Here is a 19,335-nt window from a genome sequence, read left to right as displayed (position 1 = left end):
CTATCGGTTTGTATAAAAAAACCAAACGGAAGCTCCCGCGGGCGTGACGTCCCGCGTGTCGTGGTACGTGGTCTGTAGTTTGCTACTTCTCTGTACGAAGTGCCAGTCCTGCCGATTACCTCCAGCCCAGGGAAAGCTCCTGTTCACTTGCTGTGTTGTGGTAAGACGATGTTACAGATATGCATTTATTTACCCAAAGGCCTGGCTCCACTGGGCACTTTATTTTTAAAAAACCTGTTCTTTTGAATGAGATGTGAAGATAATCAAATAAAGGCAGAATGATGGCGTTTGACACTCCCCAGCCTTCACCTTGGCAGCCTGGGCAGATCCTCTCCTCCTATCCTGGCTCAGCCTGCACCAAGGGAGGGACCAGATTGACAACAGCAATTCCTGGTCCCGGAGCGAGATGCAGGGTGTAGGAGCCCGGGCTAGAGGCAGCTCAGCTGCTGCTGCATACACACATCATGTCCTGCTCTCCCCACCACGCACCTCTGCCTCCTTCCCACCCTGAGCCGGTGTGATTCAGGCAGCCGGCGGCACCGGGGCACTCGTGATTCCCCCTGGACTGTCGAGGACAGCCGGGCTGAGCCCAGCAGGCAGGGGACAGTCAGGGAACAGGCTGCTGCCAGCTGCTCCCCAGGGTAACAGAGGCCAGCAAGCAGGGGAGGGTCTTTGCTACCACTTTATTATGACAAAGGCTACAAGCCATGTTATTTAAAGTGCATTATTATTACCATTATTCACCGTCAACAAACCACAGACACAAGCCTGGCATAGTGCAGATATGGCCAAAGTGGCAGAAGACGCTTAGGCAAGAGCAGGGTTGGCAGGAGCTGGGTGGATGGAGGTGGCAGGGAGCAAGGCTCAGGCAGGTGCTGGGATACAAGCACTGCTCCAGACAGACCTAAACACCTCCAGGCTCCACAGGGCCATCATGGACAATGGGAAGGACAGACTGCCTGGCCTGCCATGGCAGGGGACTGGGAAAGCGTGGTGAGGGCTGGGCCAGGGAGGCCCTGGCTCCCAGGCAAACCCAGCACCTCTGTGTGTTCCTGGACTAAACAGCTGGGAAGGGGCTGGGGCCCTGGAGTCACGTCAGGGCTCAGCCAAGCTCCCCCTGTCATCCTGGGAACCCAGCCCTGGACATTGGGAGCACAGCCCAGCACCCAGCACCAGGCCAGGCAGGCAGCTGGTGGCATATGTGGCTCTCAGGGGACAGCCCCAACCTTCAGGTCACCCGAGATCCCATCCAGCCTGCCGTGTCCCAGGCCTGGAGCAACACCCCAGCAAAGGTGCTGATGGAAGCAGGACACCTGGGACGCCTGCAGTCCCTCCACCCCAGCGCAAAATACAGGGCCCAGCCACCAGCTGAGGATTAGTTTAAAGTGCTTTTTTCTTTCCTTTTTGCATGGGGTGCCAAGGCTAAACCTCACCCTGCCCGAGAATATTTCCTCTTTATTCCCAGGGCCAGGGGGTCACAAAGCCCAAGGAAGGTTTCTGAGGAGACTCCCCTGGGTCACCACAGGCAGTGACTGTAACATCGTCCTCTACCCAGCTCAGTGGCACCCCTACTCAAAGTATTGTGTTGCATAGTGCTGCTCTCCCATCCCCAGGCATCCCTTGGTGCCACTCCAGCCACACCTGGGCAGTCCCTGTTTCCCAGCCAGCTGGGGCAGAGGAGAAACCACCCTGGGACAGCAGCCATGGCCCAGGGACTGCTTACACTCCTGCCCCGAGTCTCTCTGGTGTCTGGATGGAAAGTAGCACTTGTGACACACACAGCAGCAGGAACAGCAGCAGTCATGTCAGCGTGAAGCAAACATGGCATTGCTTACAAGGTGCAGCAGCAAGGTGTGCCAGGACCACCCTGGAGCTTAGATGATGTCCGTCTCCCTCTCTATGCCGACATACTTCAGGGCATCTGCCTGGCTGTACCTACAGGACAGCAAGTCATGGCTGCAGCAATGACCTCCCACACAGAAGGTGGGGTTAACCCTGCAGCCCAAGGTCCCTGCTGGCCAAGGTACCTGTAGTCAAAGAAGAGCTCCTCTCCTGCCTGGATGGCTCTCTTGGCGAAGATACCGATCCGGTGGTCTCCGTTCACCATCACAACTGCAACCAGAGATGCAACATCAGAGATTTGCAGCCCCAGCCTGGGCCAGAGCTCTTGCAGCACTGAGCCCCATCTGTCCTGGCTGGGCAGCAGAACCTCACCTTTCGCATAGCAATTGGGGTTCACCGAGTGGTTGGCAAAGCGGATTTTATTTCCTTTGCGAGTAGCGTCAACAACAAAATCTATTACAAAAAAAAAAAAACCCAAACAAAATCTGATGTAAGGCCAGGCCCATCACCCAGGCAAGAGGTGGGCTGAGCCTGCCCACCTGGCCAGCAGCTCTGGCCTCTCACCCCTGAACACCTCAGGAAGTTACCATTGTTGAGGTTGAAGAGGAAGCTGGACATGTACTTGTCGTAGACCTTTCCTCGCCTGTCAGCCTCATCCTGTGAAATGAGCTGTAGAGGGACAACACCTTGAGAGACTCAGCAGCTGAGGGCTGAGCCAGGTGCTCACCTGCCTCCTGGAAACACCCTCCTGCTCTCCCTCCCACCTCATGGGCAGGAGCTTGCCGGGGCTCCCAGGGATGGGGCAGAGGCCAGAGCAGGGCTCTCAGGTAGCAGCACACACACAACACGCTCCTCCACACTGGAGGGCCACTGAGACGTGTCCCCAGACAGCAAAGGGCTCGATCTCCAAATGTGGTCAGAGTGAGCCCACGGGCGCAGCCGAGCCAGAGACGGCAGCTGACCCCACAGGCAAAGGAAGCTCTCCCAGCACCCGCAGCCCCCGTGTGCCTGGCGTGCAGCCCCAGCGCAGGCAGCAGCACTGACCTCCCCACAGTACTCGGAGATGAACTCGTTCTTCTGCACAGCCTCCTTGATGAAAGTCCCCCAGCCAGCCACGTCTGATGGGGCCAGCAACAAATGCTGGAATGAAAATGGAAGGAGATGGGGACAGCTGGCAGGTACAGCACCTCCCAGCACACAGATCATGGGGGCAGAGGGGAGATGGTGTCCACCCAGCATCCCCTTGTTATGGTGACACACAGCTCCCTACAGACTTACACCTGTGGAGCTGCACAGGACTTGACACACACTAATCTGGAACTTTCTCTGAATTTCTCTTTTTTTTAATGTGCAATTCCTTGCTTTGACCAGCAGAATCCAAGACTAAATCTTTCTCTGGAGTCACTTTATACATTCCCTTGCTCTCACCATTCCTCATGTAACTCCCATCTCCTGATTTTCACATCCACAATCCCTACTCCAGAGTAAGTGCTGCAGAGGCCCGGGGCAGAGCAGATTCTTTTCCACTTTGGCACTCTGGCAGCTGCAGGGAAGTTATTCCACCCCTCCACATAGCAGCAGCAGCTGGGTATCAGCTCTGCCCTGAGCCAGCCCCCGCCACACTGCTGTCAATACCTTTTTGAGGCCTCGCTGGATGCTGCAGTTCTTGCAGGAGACCACCTTGCAGTCCCAGTGCTCTGAAGCGCCGCAGGTCAGGCAGAGGTCTGGGTCGCACTCCCGCACAGCCAGGTAGCAGGGGCACTGCTTGGTGTTGCACTGGGTCTTACAGCGGCAGCCTGGGAAGCGGTTCTGACCTGTAGCAACACAGACCATGGGTTTGCACTGTGAGGTTTGGCAGAGAACAGAGGGGCCATGCAGGGTCTCTGCCCCAGATGCTCCTCCCCAGCCAGATCTCGCCCTGGCAGGCCTTGGGCAGGGACAGAACAATGTCTGGCTGTTATCTCCATTGCAGAGCTGGGAATGGAAGCCCAGACAGGAAAAACAAACATGACAGAGCAGTGACCCAACGCCCACCCAAACTGCTGGAGGCACATCCTGCTCACAGGGGACCAGCAGCAGCACCTGCAGGATACAGACACAGGGACAAGCACTAACAGGAGCGTCTCGGCTGCCAAGAGCTGCAGGGCAGCACGGAACCAATTCCCTTTGGACTTTTGCAGGCTGCTAACAGAACTGCTGCAGATGGACAGAGCAGCGAGTGCAGGAATAAAGCAGGCCTCCAGCAAGCCCCAGCTCTGCACCCTCCCTGTGCTCTGTGCCAGGAGAGCTGGCTGCTTTCCTGCCCGATAGTCCTTGACCTCTCCTTACAGTCAGGGTTGCACTGGCAGAACTTCTCACAGAAATTCTGAGTCATGATGCAAGGGCAGGAGCTGTCACAGGGATGCTCAGGGTGGTCACAGGGCTGGTAGTTGTACACCTGGGTCGGTGAATTATCTAGAACAAGAAGAGAGATGCCAAGATCAAAAGCTGCATGTTGCAGGAACCTTTTCAAGGCAGCACATGCAGGGTGCTGGAGCCGAGAAGGTGCAAGCTGCCCATCTGCCTGCACTGCACAGGGAGCCTGGCAGCACCCAGCTCCCACAGGCACACACAAGGCTGTGCCCACTGACCACAGCCCAGTCCACTGCAGTCCACACCAGCCCTCAGCCTCCCCTGGCTGCAGCAAACCCCGCTGCACATGCAGCCTCAGCGGGCACTGGCATGGCCACAATGCCCCCAGCACCCCAAGGAGCCTGGTCAGGGGTAGTCACTCCCCTCCACGCTGCTGGACCTGCCGGGCTGGTGAGCAGGACGCGGCCATCCCGCTGCGGCAGTCGGAGCTGGAGAACTCAACCCTTGCAAACCTCCCATGACACAGCCACGGCCAACGCTACCTTTCTTCAGCTGGATCTTCCTGCAGTGTGCAGCCCACAGCCTGGAAAAGGAGCAGAGAGGGTTGAGGGAATGCGTTAGCCATCAGGGAGAGCCGGCCAGGGCCACTCAGCACCAGCAGCCAGCGCAGCAGAGATGGGCTGGCAGATTCATGCATTAATGATCAGCAGCCACCATAGAGTGGAGAGAGATGAGAGTGATGCAGCTGCAGCAGAAGCTCTTTAAGCCAAACACCAGAGCCAGAATAACACTGGACACATTGGGATCAACACACAAAGTGGGTGACAAGTCAGGGAGCTGAGGCTGCTGTTAGGGAAGTGGCACCGTGACCAGCAGCCACTGCTGCCCTGTCCTCAAGCCGAGCCTGGGGCTGCAGGGCCACGGAGCCCCCAGCCAGAGCAGCAGCCCTGGAGCTGGGCCAGGGCCAGCGCCCAGCAGCAGCAGCAGCCCCATGTGACAGCAGGACATGCGCACAGATGGGAGCCAGATGGGGATTACCAGGAATGCATTGGCACAAAAAGCAGCGGATCTGGTTGCATTTTAAGAACAAAACAAGCTTGTCCAACACTTGCCTGTGCTTCCTTTTCTTCTTCTGGGATGGATTCATTAACTCGTTTGTTGGCAGTTTTGTTATAAGCGATTCCTTTACTGCAAACTGAAAGACCTAGTGAAGAACACAAGCAAAAGTAAGAAACAAGTTCAGTGCACTCATGTTGTTTTATCAGAAGCATAAGGAGAGTGTGACTAAGCACAGCAAGGCTCCCAGGCCTGGGCCCAGAGAGCAGCATCTCTGGCCCATTTTCCTGCCTACAGGCAGCGTTGCTCCTCCTGCCTGAAAAATGAGTGCCTGCACACCTGGTGTGACACTGCACATGGGAGGGACACAGGCACACACGGCTCACTCTGCCAACAGCAGCACTGCTGCAGAGTAACACCCTGAACTCCAGAAGCGTTGATGTGGCACTTTCCTCAGGGAGGTTTGTGGCAGAGAAATAAAACCAACAGGCACTGGCTCTGGCCTGGGACCCTCTCTTGCTGCTGCATTGCCTGCTCTGGGCACCCACCTGCTTGCAGGTCTTTGTCCCCAGCAGCCTGGCAATTGAGCAGAAGTTGTTGAAGTAGGTCCCATGGAAGACGCGGAACAGTGACTCCTCGGCTCCTGTCCACTCCACGGGCTCCTGCGGTGTCTCCACCGCAAACAGCTGGGAGGAGGCCGGGCTCAGCTTCTGCTTAGTGGGGGTTTGGCAGCGGGAGTTGGCCTCTGGCAGGAAAGGCAGATATTAAGCCTGGAAGAAGGCACCTGGCCATCATGGTTCTGGGGGCAGTGGTCACCCCCTAGTGCCCTGCAACCCTGCACTGCACTCCCAGCCACACACTCCTGCTTCTGGCCAGGCACAGTGCTCAGGAGCCAAGGGCTCGCTCTGGCCTCTGCAGGTCCCAGCAAAGCTCTTGCTTTGCCTGGCAACATTCCTCCTTCCTGGGAGAGGACAGTGAATCCCACAGCAGCAAGGGCAGAGCCGGTGTCCCTCAGGTTTGCTGGGAACACTGACTGCTAACTCCAAATTCTCCAGCTGTGCAGGAAGTAGAGGGGAGCCCGGGAGTGCTCCAGCTTGAGGAGCTGCCTGCCCTCACTGCCCACACAGAGAGGAGTGGGGTGTCTCAGGACTGGCACCATACCCGAGGAGCTAGAGGCCCACTCGTTGCCTGTGTCCCGGTCGCTGTCGCCCTCCCTGGTCTCAGTGACAGCCGGGGTGTTGGAGCAGGATGCGCCCACCACGTGGTGCCGCCGGCGGCGACGGCCCGAGCACTTGGATCGGGGGTTGTGCAGTGCAGCAAACTCCTTGGCTCCTTCCTGCAAGCAGAGCAGAAGACAAGAGAGGTGGCAGATGACCAGTGAATGCAGGAAGGCTTTTCCACAGGCCCTGGGACAAGCCCTGTCCTGCCACCACAAAGAGCAGGTAGAAGAGGCCGGCCACGTGCGGTCCCTTCAGCAAGTGCCAACCCTGCCAGCTGCCTGTGCTGCAGATTCCTACTTTGTTCCCTTTGGCATCTCTGCCTGGTCAGCAGAGGATCCCCGGCCCTGAACCCCAGCCCACTCCTCTGGATCCTCCTGGTTTCTCACTCTGCTCCTTTTTAACATAGGCTTAATTTCTCTAACACTGCATTGAGTCTAGAGAAATCATTCGTCACACAATTTCCCATCTGCTAGCTCTGGAATTAGTCTTTGTTGGAGATCTACTATAATATGCATCTGGTAAGGTCTGCATTTGCATTCATGCTCCTTTGAATCCAACAAGGACCAGAACTAATTCTGAAAAAATCATCCAAGTTGTGAAAAGGATCCACAGAGCTCTGCAGAGCAGAGCTGGCCAGGGCACTTCTCTCATGGTTGCTAAAGCAGTGACACAGAAACATACCAGCCAGAGGAAACAGTCTGCGCCGCAAGGATCTGGCTCAATCTTGGTCTCTCTATTCTTTCGTTTGTACACATTAGGAGTAGCATGAAAAGCTGAAAAAGTAACAATTATCTTTACTATTAGCATTCTCCAAGAGTTTCCCCCCACTCTGCAAGGGACAGGAAGCAGGAGCCTGTGTGCCTGAGGGTTCCCCTGGCAGTGGGGCCTGGGCGACCAGACCCGTGGCGTAGCCCTGCTCCAACCCACAACGGGGACTAGGCAGCTTGGGAAGGAGAGGCCAGAGGAAAAGGATCCGTTTTCACACTGAAACAAAAAGACCACGTGATCTCAATATTATATCTTTTAATAAATAATTCACTGGAAAAAGTCCTGTGACTTCCCAAAGAAGCCCTTAGACCTGGAGAACAGCAGGTCCAGCAGCTAATCAGTATCCAAAAGGCTTTGGCAGGGGCCAACCGCAGGAACATGACTAAGACGAAGCCGTAAGTTCCAGTGAGGCAACAAAACACAGGGGCATGTCCAGACTTTGGCAGTGAAACATTCATGCCTTTCACTGACGAGCTTCTGCAAAGCAAGAGCAAAGTCTGGTGGCGGCAGGACTACTGCACAAGCTGCCGGGAGCTCGGACGCGGCGTGCTGAGCGCGGAGAGGGCACGGCCACGCGTGTCGGTCTGCCATCCGTGGGAGCAAAGAGCGGAGCCGTCTGTACAAAAGGCTTCTGGGCACCTGTCAGCTCCTAAGGCCCCACTGCAAACTCATGAGGCACCACCCTCCAGAGACTCCAGCACGGAACTAAACAAGGTGTGCAGAGGAAAACTGAGGAGAAAGGGCTCTAGGGAAGCGTCCGGCTGAGACGGCACTTACGATGCAGAAAGCAGTCGTATTTGAAGCAGCGGCGGCAGAAGAGGGTGTGGAAGGAGTGCAGGGACTGCTCCCGCTGCACCGACTTGGCGCACGGCCCGTCGATGTTGGGAGTGCACTGCGGCGGCAGCACGTTCGGGTCTGACACCTCCGTGAGCTCCCGGTACCTGGTGACAAACAAAAACACCCAGGGATGTGCACGCTTTCCCCATCGCCTGCGACAGCTTTACATGCCTACATCACTATCTGGGCCCATCGGGCTCTGGCCCAGGTACTTCAAGGCCAAACTGCAGTTTGTAACACTCAAAACACGCTCTGCCTGTGGAGCCTGCAGGCACCAAGCTTTGTGGCCCAGCCAGCCCGCAGTGCTGGTCTCGGAAATAAAGATTTTAAGTCTTACTAAGAAAGGTAACAGACAACCAGAGCAGGGATTTTCTACCTTTCTTTCATATCCTCTGGGAAGCCATACTCAGGAAACATGGAAGAAATAGCAGTGAATATCATGTCATTGGGGAACCTCTTCTTGGAACACTTCTTGTTACCTGCAAAGAGAAGACACAATTCCTCACCCAAGCTGATGTGAATGGGTCTTTCCTTCTTGCACAGAGCAATTCCAGAGATGCTCAGGATTGTATTTTATCACAGAAATGTAATCCCATGCACAACAGATAAACCTTGTGTCCTGCAACCAGGCTAAGACATTTCCAGAAGCAGCGCTAGGCCACTTTCAGCATAGCACAATGTACTGCTGGAAGTACCAACTCTTCTTAAGTGCTATTACTATTTATTTCTGCCAGGACAGAACTTGCAGACAATGCTTTTCTACATCCACAAAAGTCTTGGTGTTTGTGCCACCTGCATCCCTACAGATTAAGGACAAAGACAAAATTACCCATCAGCATTCAGAAGGTCATCCAGGACACATGAAAATCCCACAAACCAGAGCTTCCTCTAAGCAACAAGAGCTCCAGGTGGCACAGGAGAGGGAAGAGGAACACTAATACATGGAAAGCAGGTCTGGAAGGGATTTGAAAAGGTCCATCTTCCTGCCTCCCACAGAAACAGATCCATCCACACCTCCCTGACAGGTGCTTGCCAGACCAGCACTTGAAAACCTCCACCAGCAGAGTTCCCACAACCTCTCAGATAACACCCAGCTTTGTTAATCTTACCAGGAAGTGGGTTTCCAGATGACGCATCTAAATTACTCCTCACCACACTCTAAGCTGGTGATTTCTTCTCCCGTCCACAGCGGACAGTGAGAGCAAACCATTTCCCTTCTGTTACAGAACTTGTCAAGCTGGAACTACTCTTGGCGGCACATTAACAACCCACTGATGGCAGGAGAGCAGTGCCCAGTGCTCAGGCAGGGCAGGATGGAAACATGACCAACATAACCCCCACTTCTCTGGGGGCCAAACCCACCTTCCACTGCAATTCGCTTTCTTTTCCTTGTCACTGGCAGCTCCTCTTTCCCATCCTCCTGTTTCACCTCAGAATCATTGTGTCCTTCCTCTTCCTCATCCGAGTACTGATTCAGAGCATTCACTAGCTCCAGGAACACAGCATCACTGATGAGGACTGACCCTGAGATCATTTCTGAAACACACAGAAGTGGGAGTGCCACCATCTTTCTCATTTCTCACCATGGCAAACCACAAGCCAATGTGCTCTGCTACCAACCAGAGCCCCTCTCTCAGTTTTGTTGGGGTAGGTGGGATTTTAGCACTGGAGTCAGTAGTGTTGTATCATTTTCAGCAATCTGGGGACAGGCCACACCAGTTTTCCCTGTCTTCCTCCCCACTGGGCAATTTTATGATGAGGCAGGCAGCGCTTTTCATTGATTAAACTCTTGGCTAAGGCAACAAGCAGAACAGGGTTGCTGAGCTCCTCCTGCCCTCTAGCACATTTTCAGCATCCCAGAGAATGCCTGTGAATCCCTGTACACAGGAGCACTGGCTCCAGAGCACTCCAGGTGTTAAAACGAAGTGAGGTATCCAAAGGCAGGAATGTGCCCATGCAAAGGAGAACAGCACGCACCATTCTGTTTCCCTGCTCTGAGAGCTCTCACAGAAAAGCTGGTTACTGCTGCCACCTTTTGACTTCTGAACTACTTGGATATGTGATTTGCAAGAGACTGAATCACAGAACCATAGGAAGGTTTGGGTTGGAAGGGATCTTAAAGCTCATCTTGTTCCATCCCTGCCATGGACAGGCCACTAGACCAGGTTGCTCCAAGTCCCATCCAACCTGGCCTTGAGTGGACACAGCTGGTTGCTCCCAGGTTACCTTCCTCTCCGTGAACTTTCCCATCATAGTTATTAATAAGTTCTTCGATGAAAGTTTCATCTTCTTCCTTCACCTCGTCGCCCATGTAAGGGATATTGCACAGAACCGTTTCATCCTCCACCTGAAGAGAGATCAGACACAGCTCAGAAAAAGCAGTGTTTGCTGACCCCAGCGGGGCTGTGCCCAAGGCTGCTCTGGTCCCTCAGACCTGCCAACAACACCGTGCACAGCAAAGGTTCAGATGTCTCATCACTGACACATCAGTGCTATCCCACTGTAACCCAGTCACAAAGGAAAGGACCTGCCTAAGAAATAAAACTTTTCATATAAAAGGAAATAAAAATCTTAGGAAAAAACACAAACAAACAAAACCCCCCCAAAAACTATATTTTCTCCTTGAATCCTGTGAAGAAATGGTGACTCTGTCAAGGAGTCACATGTAAAGGAGACTGTCTGGGTGAGGTAGCATGGACACAAGGCTGGCTTATGGGATTCTATAAAACAAGCAACTAAAGCAACACTTTCCATCATCCCTCAAGCAGATGTTGCCTGAAACAACTGGGATGAAGAACCAATTCCCAACTGTGTAACAGTCAGACACTGACCTCACTGAGACCCCACGCTTCCCACGTACCATGAAATTCTGCTGAAGAGGGGACCAGGAGTACATGATAGGCACCAGTGCCACTGTGTTCAGGGTCCTCATGTACAGTGTCTGACTTGAAAATCCTGGGAAAATGCTCTCAACAGTGCACTGGAATACAAGTACAGAGAAGGTCAGTGAGGAACCACTCTGCGAGGCTGCCACAGCCTGAGGAAAACTGAATCCAGGACAAACACAGAAGCCCCACATCAACTCTGTGGACTCCATCACAGGAAAATGCCTTGGGGGTATTTTTTGTCCATTTCTGCATTCCAGAAATGTGAGGCATGGCCTGACACTGACCTACGGCAACACAGACAAAAACTCATCCCACATCCCCACAGCTCCCTGCAGAGTCCTGGTTCCAGCCCCCACTTGCTGTTGCTCTGCACACCTGTTTCAGGAATGGGTGCCCACTGACTGGCTTCATCAACTGCACTGGCTGCACTCGAAGCTTCTTCCAGTCTTCATTAAGAATTTGAGTCTTTTCATGAACCTTTGCAAAGTTGGCCACAAAGAGAGCCTGAAAGGAGAGAAAGGAGCTCTCAAAATTTAAGAAAACCCATTGAGAACTCCCACAGCACTGAAAGGGTTCAGCAGGGAGATCCTGTAAAAACCAACTGGGAAGGAGCTCTCCTGCTGCAGTTACACCAGCACTTGTTCAACGACAGCTGCTGCCCACACGGCTCAAGACAGAGCACGAGGAGAAGTGGCATCTCTTCCCATTTATCCAGCTTGCAAGTCAAGCACAGCTTATCAATTCACCTTGCTGACACCCTCTGGCACAACTTGGACACTCTGAGCTGAAATGAAGCCTTTCTGGGGCCATCTCAGCCCAGTCCTGGCTGTGGCTGTACCTTTGCTCCCATGTTCGCCTGGAACCTCTTGAGCTGCCGCAGACGCATGTACTCGGACTTGACTTTCCTTTTCCAGTACATGATACACTTGGATGTCGGAGGAGCGGTAATTTCCATTTTTCTATAACAATACAGAAAGAATAAACATTAAATAATGGAGAGCTCAACCCCAAAACAAGTGATATTAGAATAACATCCCTGTGGATGGGAAAAACACTCTATGCATCATAGACTTATACCAAACAAAATAACGGCGTCGCTCTGCAGCGCTGCTGACTGCGGAACACCCACAGCCAAAGCGCACGGACAGGCCCGGGACAGCAGCGAGGGGTGGTGCTGACCAGAACCGGCCGCTCCTGTCCCCCGAGCCCCCGGCGCAGCACCTGAGCCCGGGGGTTGCTGGGGTGCCCGCCCTCTCCCGGTACACGCCGCCGGAGAGCCGCGGGTCCACTCCAGCCGCCCTCCCTGCCGCTCCGGCCGGGCCCGAGCGCTCCCCGCGCCCGGCGACAAGAACCGGAGCGAGCCGAGGCCGGCGGCGCCGCCGGGCCGGGGGAGCGGGTCCGAGCCGCCAACTCCCCGCCCGGGGACCCGCTGCCCCCCGGGGCCCGGCCGGTACCACGGGGACCCGCTGCCCCCCGGGACCCCCCGGCCCCGCCCGCACTCACTGCTCGGCCATCGCGACAGGGGGAGGCCGCGCGCCCCCGCGACACTGCGCGCGCGCCGGCCCGCCCCGCGCCCCGCCCCGCCTCAGGCCCGCCCCGCGCCCCGCGCCCCGCCTCAGGCCCGCCCCGCGGCCCGCCCCGCCTCAGGCCCGCCCCGCGCCCCGCCCCGCCTCAGGCCCCGCACCGTGCCCCGCCTCAGGCCCCGCCCCGCCCCTCACGCCCTCAGGCCGCGTCCCCCGTCCCCCGCCCCGCGCCCCGCCCCCCGCCCCGCCTCAGGCCCCGCCCCGCCTCAGGCCCCGCCCCGTGCCCCGCCTTAGGCCCCGCGCCCCGCCCCGCCTCAGGCCCCGCCTCAGGCCCCGCCTCAGGCCCCGCACCGCCTCAGGCCCCGCACCGCGCCCCGCCCCGTCTCAGGCCCCGCCCCGTCTCAGGCCCCGCCCCGTGCCTCGCCTTAGGCCCCGCCCCGCCTTAGGCCCCGCGCCCCGCCCCGCCTCAGGCCCCGCCCCGCCCCAGGCCCCGCCCCTCACGCCCTCAGCACCCGCCCCGCGCCGCTGCTGCCGGTACCGGTGGAGCCGGCCCGCATGGGCTGCCCCGGCGGAGAGGACCCGTTCTGGCCTGGAGAACGCCCCTGTCGGCTGCGGGGATCGGGTTAAGGGCGGCGGCTCGGTGCCGTGTCCGCCCATTCTTGGTGTGCCTGGTCTTGTCTCTCCGCGGGCCCTCCCGGCCCCTATTGCGGGCCCGGCCTGGTCCCGCGGGAAGCGCTTGGTGGGACAGCGGCGCTCCCGCCCGGTTCCGCCTCCCTCCGGGCCCCGGGACAGCCTTGCTCGGCGTGGCCACGCTCCCCGACGAGTCGCCCCGGTGGTCCCGGGTCCCTCTGGCCCCACCGCTGGGCCTCCCTGTGGCGGCGCCGGGCAGGAAGCGGCTGCTGGCGGCCGCTTTCCTGCCCCGGGGGCCCCGGCGCTAGGGAGCGGACGGAGCTGGCTCCTGCCCCGGCGGGGGCCCCGTCCGTCCCTCGTCCGCGGTGCGGAGCGCTGGCTGCCCCGGGGCACCCTTTCCCTGCGGCTCCGGCGAGTGACTGCGGGCGACGAGCAGGGCCGGCCGGCGCCCGCAGCCGTGCATCCCGCCTGCATGTGGGAGCTCCGTTGAGTCAGGTGGGGCGGGGGCCCGGCGTCCCCCGACCTTCCCGGGCATTGGCTCGGCAGCGGGCGGACAGCGCTGGGACGGGCCGGGGTACGGGATAGATGCCCAGGGGGCCCCCAGCCCGGGTGCAGCGGTTGCACTGTCGGGAGGATGAGGATGCTCCCCGGGCTATGGCTGCTCTGCTGCCTGCTCCTGTCTCTGTTCCTGTCTCTGCTCCCGCGGGGTGGGGGTAGCCCGACCTGCCGCCGGGACTGCTGCGGTGCGGCAGAGGCAGCTGGGGGTGCTGCACGGAGGCCCCAGGGGGTTGGGCACAGGGTCTGGCAGACAGCGAGTCCCCACAGGGCTCCTGGCCTGTTTCTCTCCTCTGTCCCAGTGCAGCTGTGCTCTCCAGGCCCCTCCTGGCCTTCTTTCAGAGGATCTCTGAGCAGGGTTTGCCACACACTTCTCTGCCCCCAGGAGCTGGTGTTGGCTCAGAAACTTCTCTTCCAGGCTTCAAGGGTCAAGGCAGAGCCAGGAGGCCCCTGCTCCCTTAGCCCTTTCACCTCTACTGTGCTCAGCTCAGCCTGGGAGGAGGAGGAGGAGGAGGAGGGGTCTCTGCTGTGCTGGGACCACTGACTGGGCACTGGGGCTGTTCCTGGCTGTGCAGCCCTGGCATCCTGTGTTTCCTTGCTGCAGGGCACGGGGACACTGAGCATGGGGATCTCAAGGATGAAGGTAATACCCTGGTGCCATATCCCAGTGTGGCTCCAGCCCCGGCTTGTGGAGCAGTGCTATAGTGGGGGGCTCTACCACTGGCAGGGCAATGTCTGGCACCCCTTGGACCTCACATGGTCCCACAGGTCCTACCACCAGCAGTGGCACAGTCTGTCCTTCCAGGTGACTACTTGTACCTGAATGAGGATGGTGAGTAGAGCTTCCCTCTTGCCATCCTGGCTGTCCTTCCCATCCGCCGCAGACCTTGGTGAGACCCATGCAATCTGTGCTGGGGCTCACAAGAGCCTCAGAGGCTCACTCCTGGCTTGGCTGAGCCCATGGGGCCCCACAGGCAGCCCTGGCAGCCCTAGTGTGGGACCCCCAGGGCTGTGTGTTGAACTGCACAACAAACCGAGTGCCTGCCCCATCCTGGGCAGAGTCCAGGGGTGACCCCAAACAGCCCTCCTGAAACCACACCAGGGGGGAGAGATGGGAGTGGGGCAATATCCCAGGGTCTGTCTGGTGCTCTGCAGGACTTCTGGAGGTGCTGGGGGGGCCATCCCACTGCCAGGACACCTACCAGGGCTGGATCTCCCTCTACTGCTGGGCCCCTTTCTGTGCCACCTTCATGGCCAACCCCAAGGGAAGTCACTGCCACTGGGAGCAGATCAGCAGGTGGGTCAGCATCATTCCCAGTGTGCTGCATGCACACTCGGAGCAGGGCCATCACAGGGATGTGCCCCCAGCCCTGCAGGCTGGCCTCATGCTGTCCCCTCCACAGCACCTACAGCGAGCTCTCCAGCTGCACCGAGCTGCTGGCCCAGCTGCTCTCCTGCCCTGGTCTGGGGCCATCCTCTGTACCTTCTTCCTGCATGTCCATGCTGAATACTTCACCAGCTGCACAGAAGCCAGGCTCCCTGAACTGGGCAGTTGGCTGCCCACTGTGGCTGTGGCCTTGGGGCTTAGCTGCCTCGTTCCCCTTGCAGCTGCCCTGGCACTCAGCAGAGCCTGGAAAGGGGCTCAAATCCCAGGGAGAAGCTGCCCATCTCCTGCGTTCCTCCATGTCTGTTAGGGACCAGCGACAGCCCACTTCCCTCCCAGTCCTGGCAACTAATGAGTGGGAGGAGAGGACTGAGGGTGAGGGTGACAGGGCAGAGCATGGATGGGGAGTTTGGGATTCCCTGGGGTTGGAGTGGGTCCCATGGCACGAGGAGAGGCTGGGCACAGGGCTCCAGATGCCTGCATTTGCCTGGGAGGAACACTGGGAGAAAAGTCCCAGGCAAATGACCCTGCATGGGCCAAGCCCCTTCCTCAACACCCCGGGTGGAGGCTGGCAGGGAGCGCCGGGGATGCCAGGCTGGGTGGGGAGCCCAGGCCCTTGGCAGGCAGCCACTGTCCTGTCCCTGCCCATCCCCTCCGGACTCCCCACTCCGTCCCAACCCTGGGGCCGCGCTGAGATCATTGGGTGTCTCTTTGGCAGAGGCTCCTGCCACCCGGCTGGAGGCTCTGCCGGCTCCACCAGAAAGAGGGACCAGGGGCTCCAGACACTGGAGTGCTGGGGATGACTTCCAGATGTGGCCACTCGCCTGCAGAAGGTGGCTGCTGCAGGCCGGGAAGCATCAGACAGCTCTGCCAGGACCTTTGCTGGGGAGCTGAAGCCCAGTGCGGTCCACAGCAGGGAGGGTCCCTCTGAGCTGGCCGTGATTGCACTCCAGTCCCTGCTCTGCGTGTCTGCAGGCAGCTGTTAAAGGGGAGGCTTTGGGCTGCGCTCTGCCCCGGCCAGGCGTGAAAGGACGACCTCACCCAGCCTCAGCCAGGTCCTGTGCGGGAGTGCCGCAGACCCGCGGGCTGAAGTCACCCTCAGTGGGGGGGACATGGGCCCCTGGGCAGGAACTGCTCCAGGAACGGGGGCTCTGGCAGAGTCAAGCAGGCGCCAGGCTGGACGGTGCAGGGGGAAGGCACTGGGGCCAAGGACTGGCAGAGTCGGCCAAGTGTCTGCCCTCTCCCCACCTCCTCGGCCTCGTGCCTGGGGGTAGGTTGTGTCATCAACCTTCCCTCCTTGGCCGCGGGTAGGAGCTGGGGCTGCCCCGGCAGTGCTGCCTGTGGGGCAGGTGCCCGGGTGAACCAGAAACTGCGGTTTTGGGGCCGTGGGTCCCCCTGCCGCCCCCATTCCCGGGCGGCAGCGCCCGTCCGGGGACATTATGCTTTCCCGTCCACTCCCCCCGCTGCTGGGCTGCCTGCCCTCCACGCAGGAGACGAGGGATTTCACAACCCAGCCCAGACAGGATTAAAGAGAAATACACAAGTAAACAAATCGCGGCCTCGTAACGCTGGACGTGCCGTGCAGGGAGTGGATCCTCCAGGCCGGTGGGTAAGGCGCGGGCTTCGTGGGTGCCGGGGTGCGGGAGCGATGCCCGCGGGGGCCGGCACCGCACGGGACAGTGCAGGGTCCCGCCGGGAGAGCCGCTTCAGAACAGCACTGAGCAATCTCATTTTTCACACGTCTCCTGTAGTCAAACTGCCCCTGTCAGAGGAAAGGAGTTGCTTCCTGTTATTTCCATTGAAATCCTTGTCCCGGTCGTTAGCCGGCAGGCTTTGGCAGGATGGCACCGCGCGCGCACATGAGCTCCGGCCGTCTCTCCCAAGGGCTCCTGCTGCTCTGGGGTAAGTGCGCAGGGGGCCGCCCCGGGGGCTCCGCACCCCCAACCACCCCGCACACCGCCGCCCTCCCACTCGTGGGGCCTGAGGCCGGGGTCTTGACTCAGCCCGACCCACTGCCCTACCCCAACATGGGACCAGCCCGGCAGCGCTGAGGCTAGCTGGGGCAGCCATTGCGAGCATGGCCGGGGGCAGCGGCAGTTGAGCACCAGCTGCTGTGGGGCAGCTCCCACCACGCTCATCCACGATCCGGCAGGGAGCCCTGCAAAGACCCGGGCTGGGACAGGAGTTGTAGCACCACACATGTCCAGGCAGAGGGGCCGAATGGGGCCGTCAGGGACAGAGATTGGGACAGGGTGGGCTGCCCTTACCACAGCCAGCGTACCAGCCCAGGAGCTCCCCGTGGCCAGTGCCCAGCTGTGCCGGAGCTCTCCATGAGCAGCCCAGGCAGGGCCCACTCGGGCAGTTCAGCGCGGAGCCAGCATCAGTGCCCCATGCTGCAGGCCCTCAGCCAAGGGCAGAAGATGGATCGGGCAGTTTCCTTGAGCCATGGGGCTCCCGTGGGCCAGGCGAGACGTGCCCCACGCCCTTGGCAAGCTGTGCTGGGTGTGGGACTGACGGCAGGCGGAGGGACTCTTCAGCAGTTCTGTGCTGTGGCCAGTGCTTCCTCTTCCTGCCCCAGCCCTGTCCGGCTGCAACACAACACCACGTTGACTCCCCATGGGTGGGGGTCCCAGTTTGCTCCTGTACTGTGACTATGGCCCAGGGTCCATAGCCACTAAACAGCCCCTCCAAACCTTTGGACAGCTGCCTGCAGCCTGGCTAGCCCCTCCCCACAGCTCCTGCCATACGGGGGGCCGGATACCCTAGCCCCACCATGTGCCAGGCTCTGGGCAGCTCCCTGTGCCCCACATGCCAGCTCCATTGTCCCCTGAGGGACACCCAAAAGCAGTTATCTCCTGTAGACCCAGCCTCTGCCAGGGCAGCTCCTGCGCGTGGAGCCCTGTCAGCACTCCTACACCCCCCAGACCCTATGTCTCCTCTCACCCTGTGTCCCTCCCTCTGCAGTGCTCCTGGGGACTGGCCTTTGTCACACGGACGCCGTGACAACGAGCTTCGGCCAGAATGCTGGGACAAGCCCACCCACAGCCATGTCCAATGGGACAGCCCAGCCCATGGGTGAGTGTTGGGGTTCAGCGAGGGCCAGGCAGCACTGTAGGGAAAATGGTGAACTGGCCTGGGCTGGCCCTGTGCCACAGAATGACCCCTCCTTTCCTCTAGTCATCCCAAAAATAGCTGGCCAGTGCCATGAATCTCTCCCTGCCACTGCCCACAGTGGGGGCAGCCAGCAGCAGCTTGCCCTCCCTCTGTCCCCCTGGCATTGCTCTGTGCTGCTGCAGGCTCCAGGCAGCACCCCAGGGCTGCTGCAGGGTCCATTCCTCACTGTGATGATGTCTCTCCTGCTCGCTTGGGCAGGGCTCCAGATGTCAGGTATCACCTGGCAGCAGGGGCAGGCAGGGATGCACTGCGGGCAGAGGCATGCTGCCCATGCTCAGACCCTTTCCTCACAGAGAGGAATTACACCTACATCACACAGAAGTGCTGGGATTACTTCGTCGACCTGATGAGGAATGTGACGACGGCAGAGTTGTGCGAGTGGAAAGTCATCAGCAGGTATGGGGCAGCAGGACCTTCCCCACCAGTAGCAGGGTGCAGGGGCCGGGCAGTCCAGAGGGGTAGTGCTGGTCTGGGATTTGTGCCTCTGATGTCCCATCCCCTGCCAGTGTCCCGGCTCTCTTCCCAGGCCCTACAGCGAGCTGCAGAACTGCCTGGAGTCCTGGGCCGACCACCTGAACTACAGCTACCCCAACGCACTGGCAGAGCAGTACATCTTCCAGAGCCATCATCTCTACTTCCACAACTGCACCCTGGAGCACCCAGTGTACTTCGACCCGCCCGAAGATGTGCTCCTGGCCATGATCATCGCACCCATCTGCCTCATCCCCTTCCTCGTCACCCTGGTCATCTGGCGCAGCAAGGACGGCAAGGCACAGGCCTAAAGTTGCCGTCCCGTCCCGCGTCGGGGCACGGACCCCCGGCTGCGGGGCTGCCCGACCACCCGAAGAGCCCGGTGGACTCTCGGGGCCACCAACCCGCGCTGCCAAGGCGGCCGGTTCCCCCTGCGCCTTCCCCCGCCCCGCGGCCCGGGATTAAACGCTTCTCCCCCCACGCCTGGCGCTGGTTCTTCGGCCGCTCGATCCCTCCATGGTCCCGGCCCGGGTCTCCGGCACAGGCCTGGCGGCAGCTTCTTGCCGTGGGGAACGCGCCCGGCGGGACACCGGGACCAGCACCGGGCACCAGAACCGGAGCCGGCGCCGTCCGGG

At 59.3% G+C, this 19,335-nt stretch overlaps 2 protein-coding genes across 3 annotated transcripts; one reads left to right on the top strand and one right to left on the bottom strand.

The window, feature by feature from the left end:
- Positions 1-731: 731 nt before the first annotated feature.
- EZH1 (enhancer of zeste 1 polycomb repressive complex 2 subunit) lies at positions 732-12,501 on the bottom strand. Its single transcript, XM_082297127.1, has 20 exons — positions 12,467-12,501; positions 11,802-11,922; positions 11,339-11,467; positions 10,936-11,055; positions 10,302-10,422; positions 9,438-9,611; positions 8,452-8,554; positions 8,016-8,179; positions 7,152-7,243; positions 6,412-6,586; positions 5,799-5,995; positions 5,307-5,398; positions 4,737-4,777; positions 4,171-4,296; positions 3,478-3,656; positions 2,887-2,982; positions 2,430-2,511; positions 2,215-2,295; positions 2,028-2,112; positions 732-1,935 (listed from the first exon to the last, which is right to left on the bottom strand). Exons 1-20 carry the CDS (start codon positions 12,475-12,477, stop codon positions 1,875-1,877), a joined length of 2,250 nt encoding a protein of 749 aa, XP_082153253.1. The 5' UTR covers positions 12,478-12,501; the 3' UTR covers positions 732-1,874.
- Positions 12,502-16,354: 3,853 nt separating this feature from the next.
- Positions 16,355-19,180, top strand: RAMP2 (receptor activity modifying protein 2). 2 transcript variants are annotated; one of them, XM_082297200.1, is made up of 5 exons: positions 16,355-16,660; positions 16,807-16,957; positions 18,020-18,130; positions 18,523-18,625; positions 18,756-19,180. In XM_082297200.1, exons 2-5 carry the CDS (start codon positions 16,897-16,899, stop codon positions 19,009-19,011), a joined length of 531 nt encoding a protein of 176 aa, XP_082153326.1. In that variant the 5' UTR covers positions 16,355-16,660; positions 16,807-16,896; the 3' UTR covers positions 19,012-19,180. The 2 variants fall into 2 exon arrangements, with proteins under 2 accessions (XP_082153326.1, XP_082153325.1); XM_082297199.1 differs by having other exon boundaries at positions 16,355-16,664.
- Positions 19,181-19,335: the final 155 nt, after the last annotated feature.

Source organism: Coloeus monedula, assembly GCF_965178545.1.
Source record: "Coloeus monedula genome assembly, chromosome: 26".
In the NCBI taxonomy this organism is placed as follows: domain Eukaryota; kingdom Metazoa; phylum Chordata; class Aves; order Passeriformes; family Corvidae; genus Coloeus; species Coloeus monedula.
Note: the sequence above shows the minus strand (reverse complement) of the source record. Positions and strands in the feature narration are given on the sequence as shown.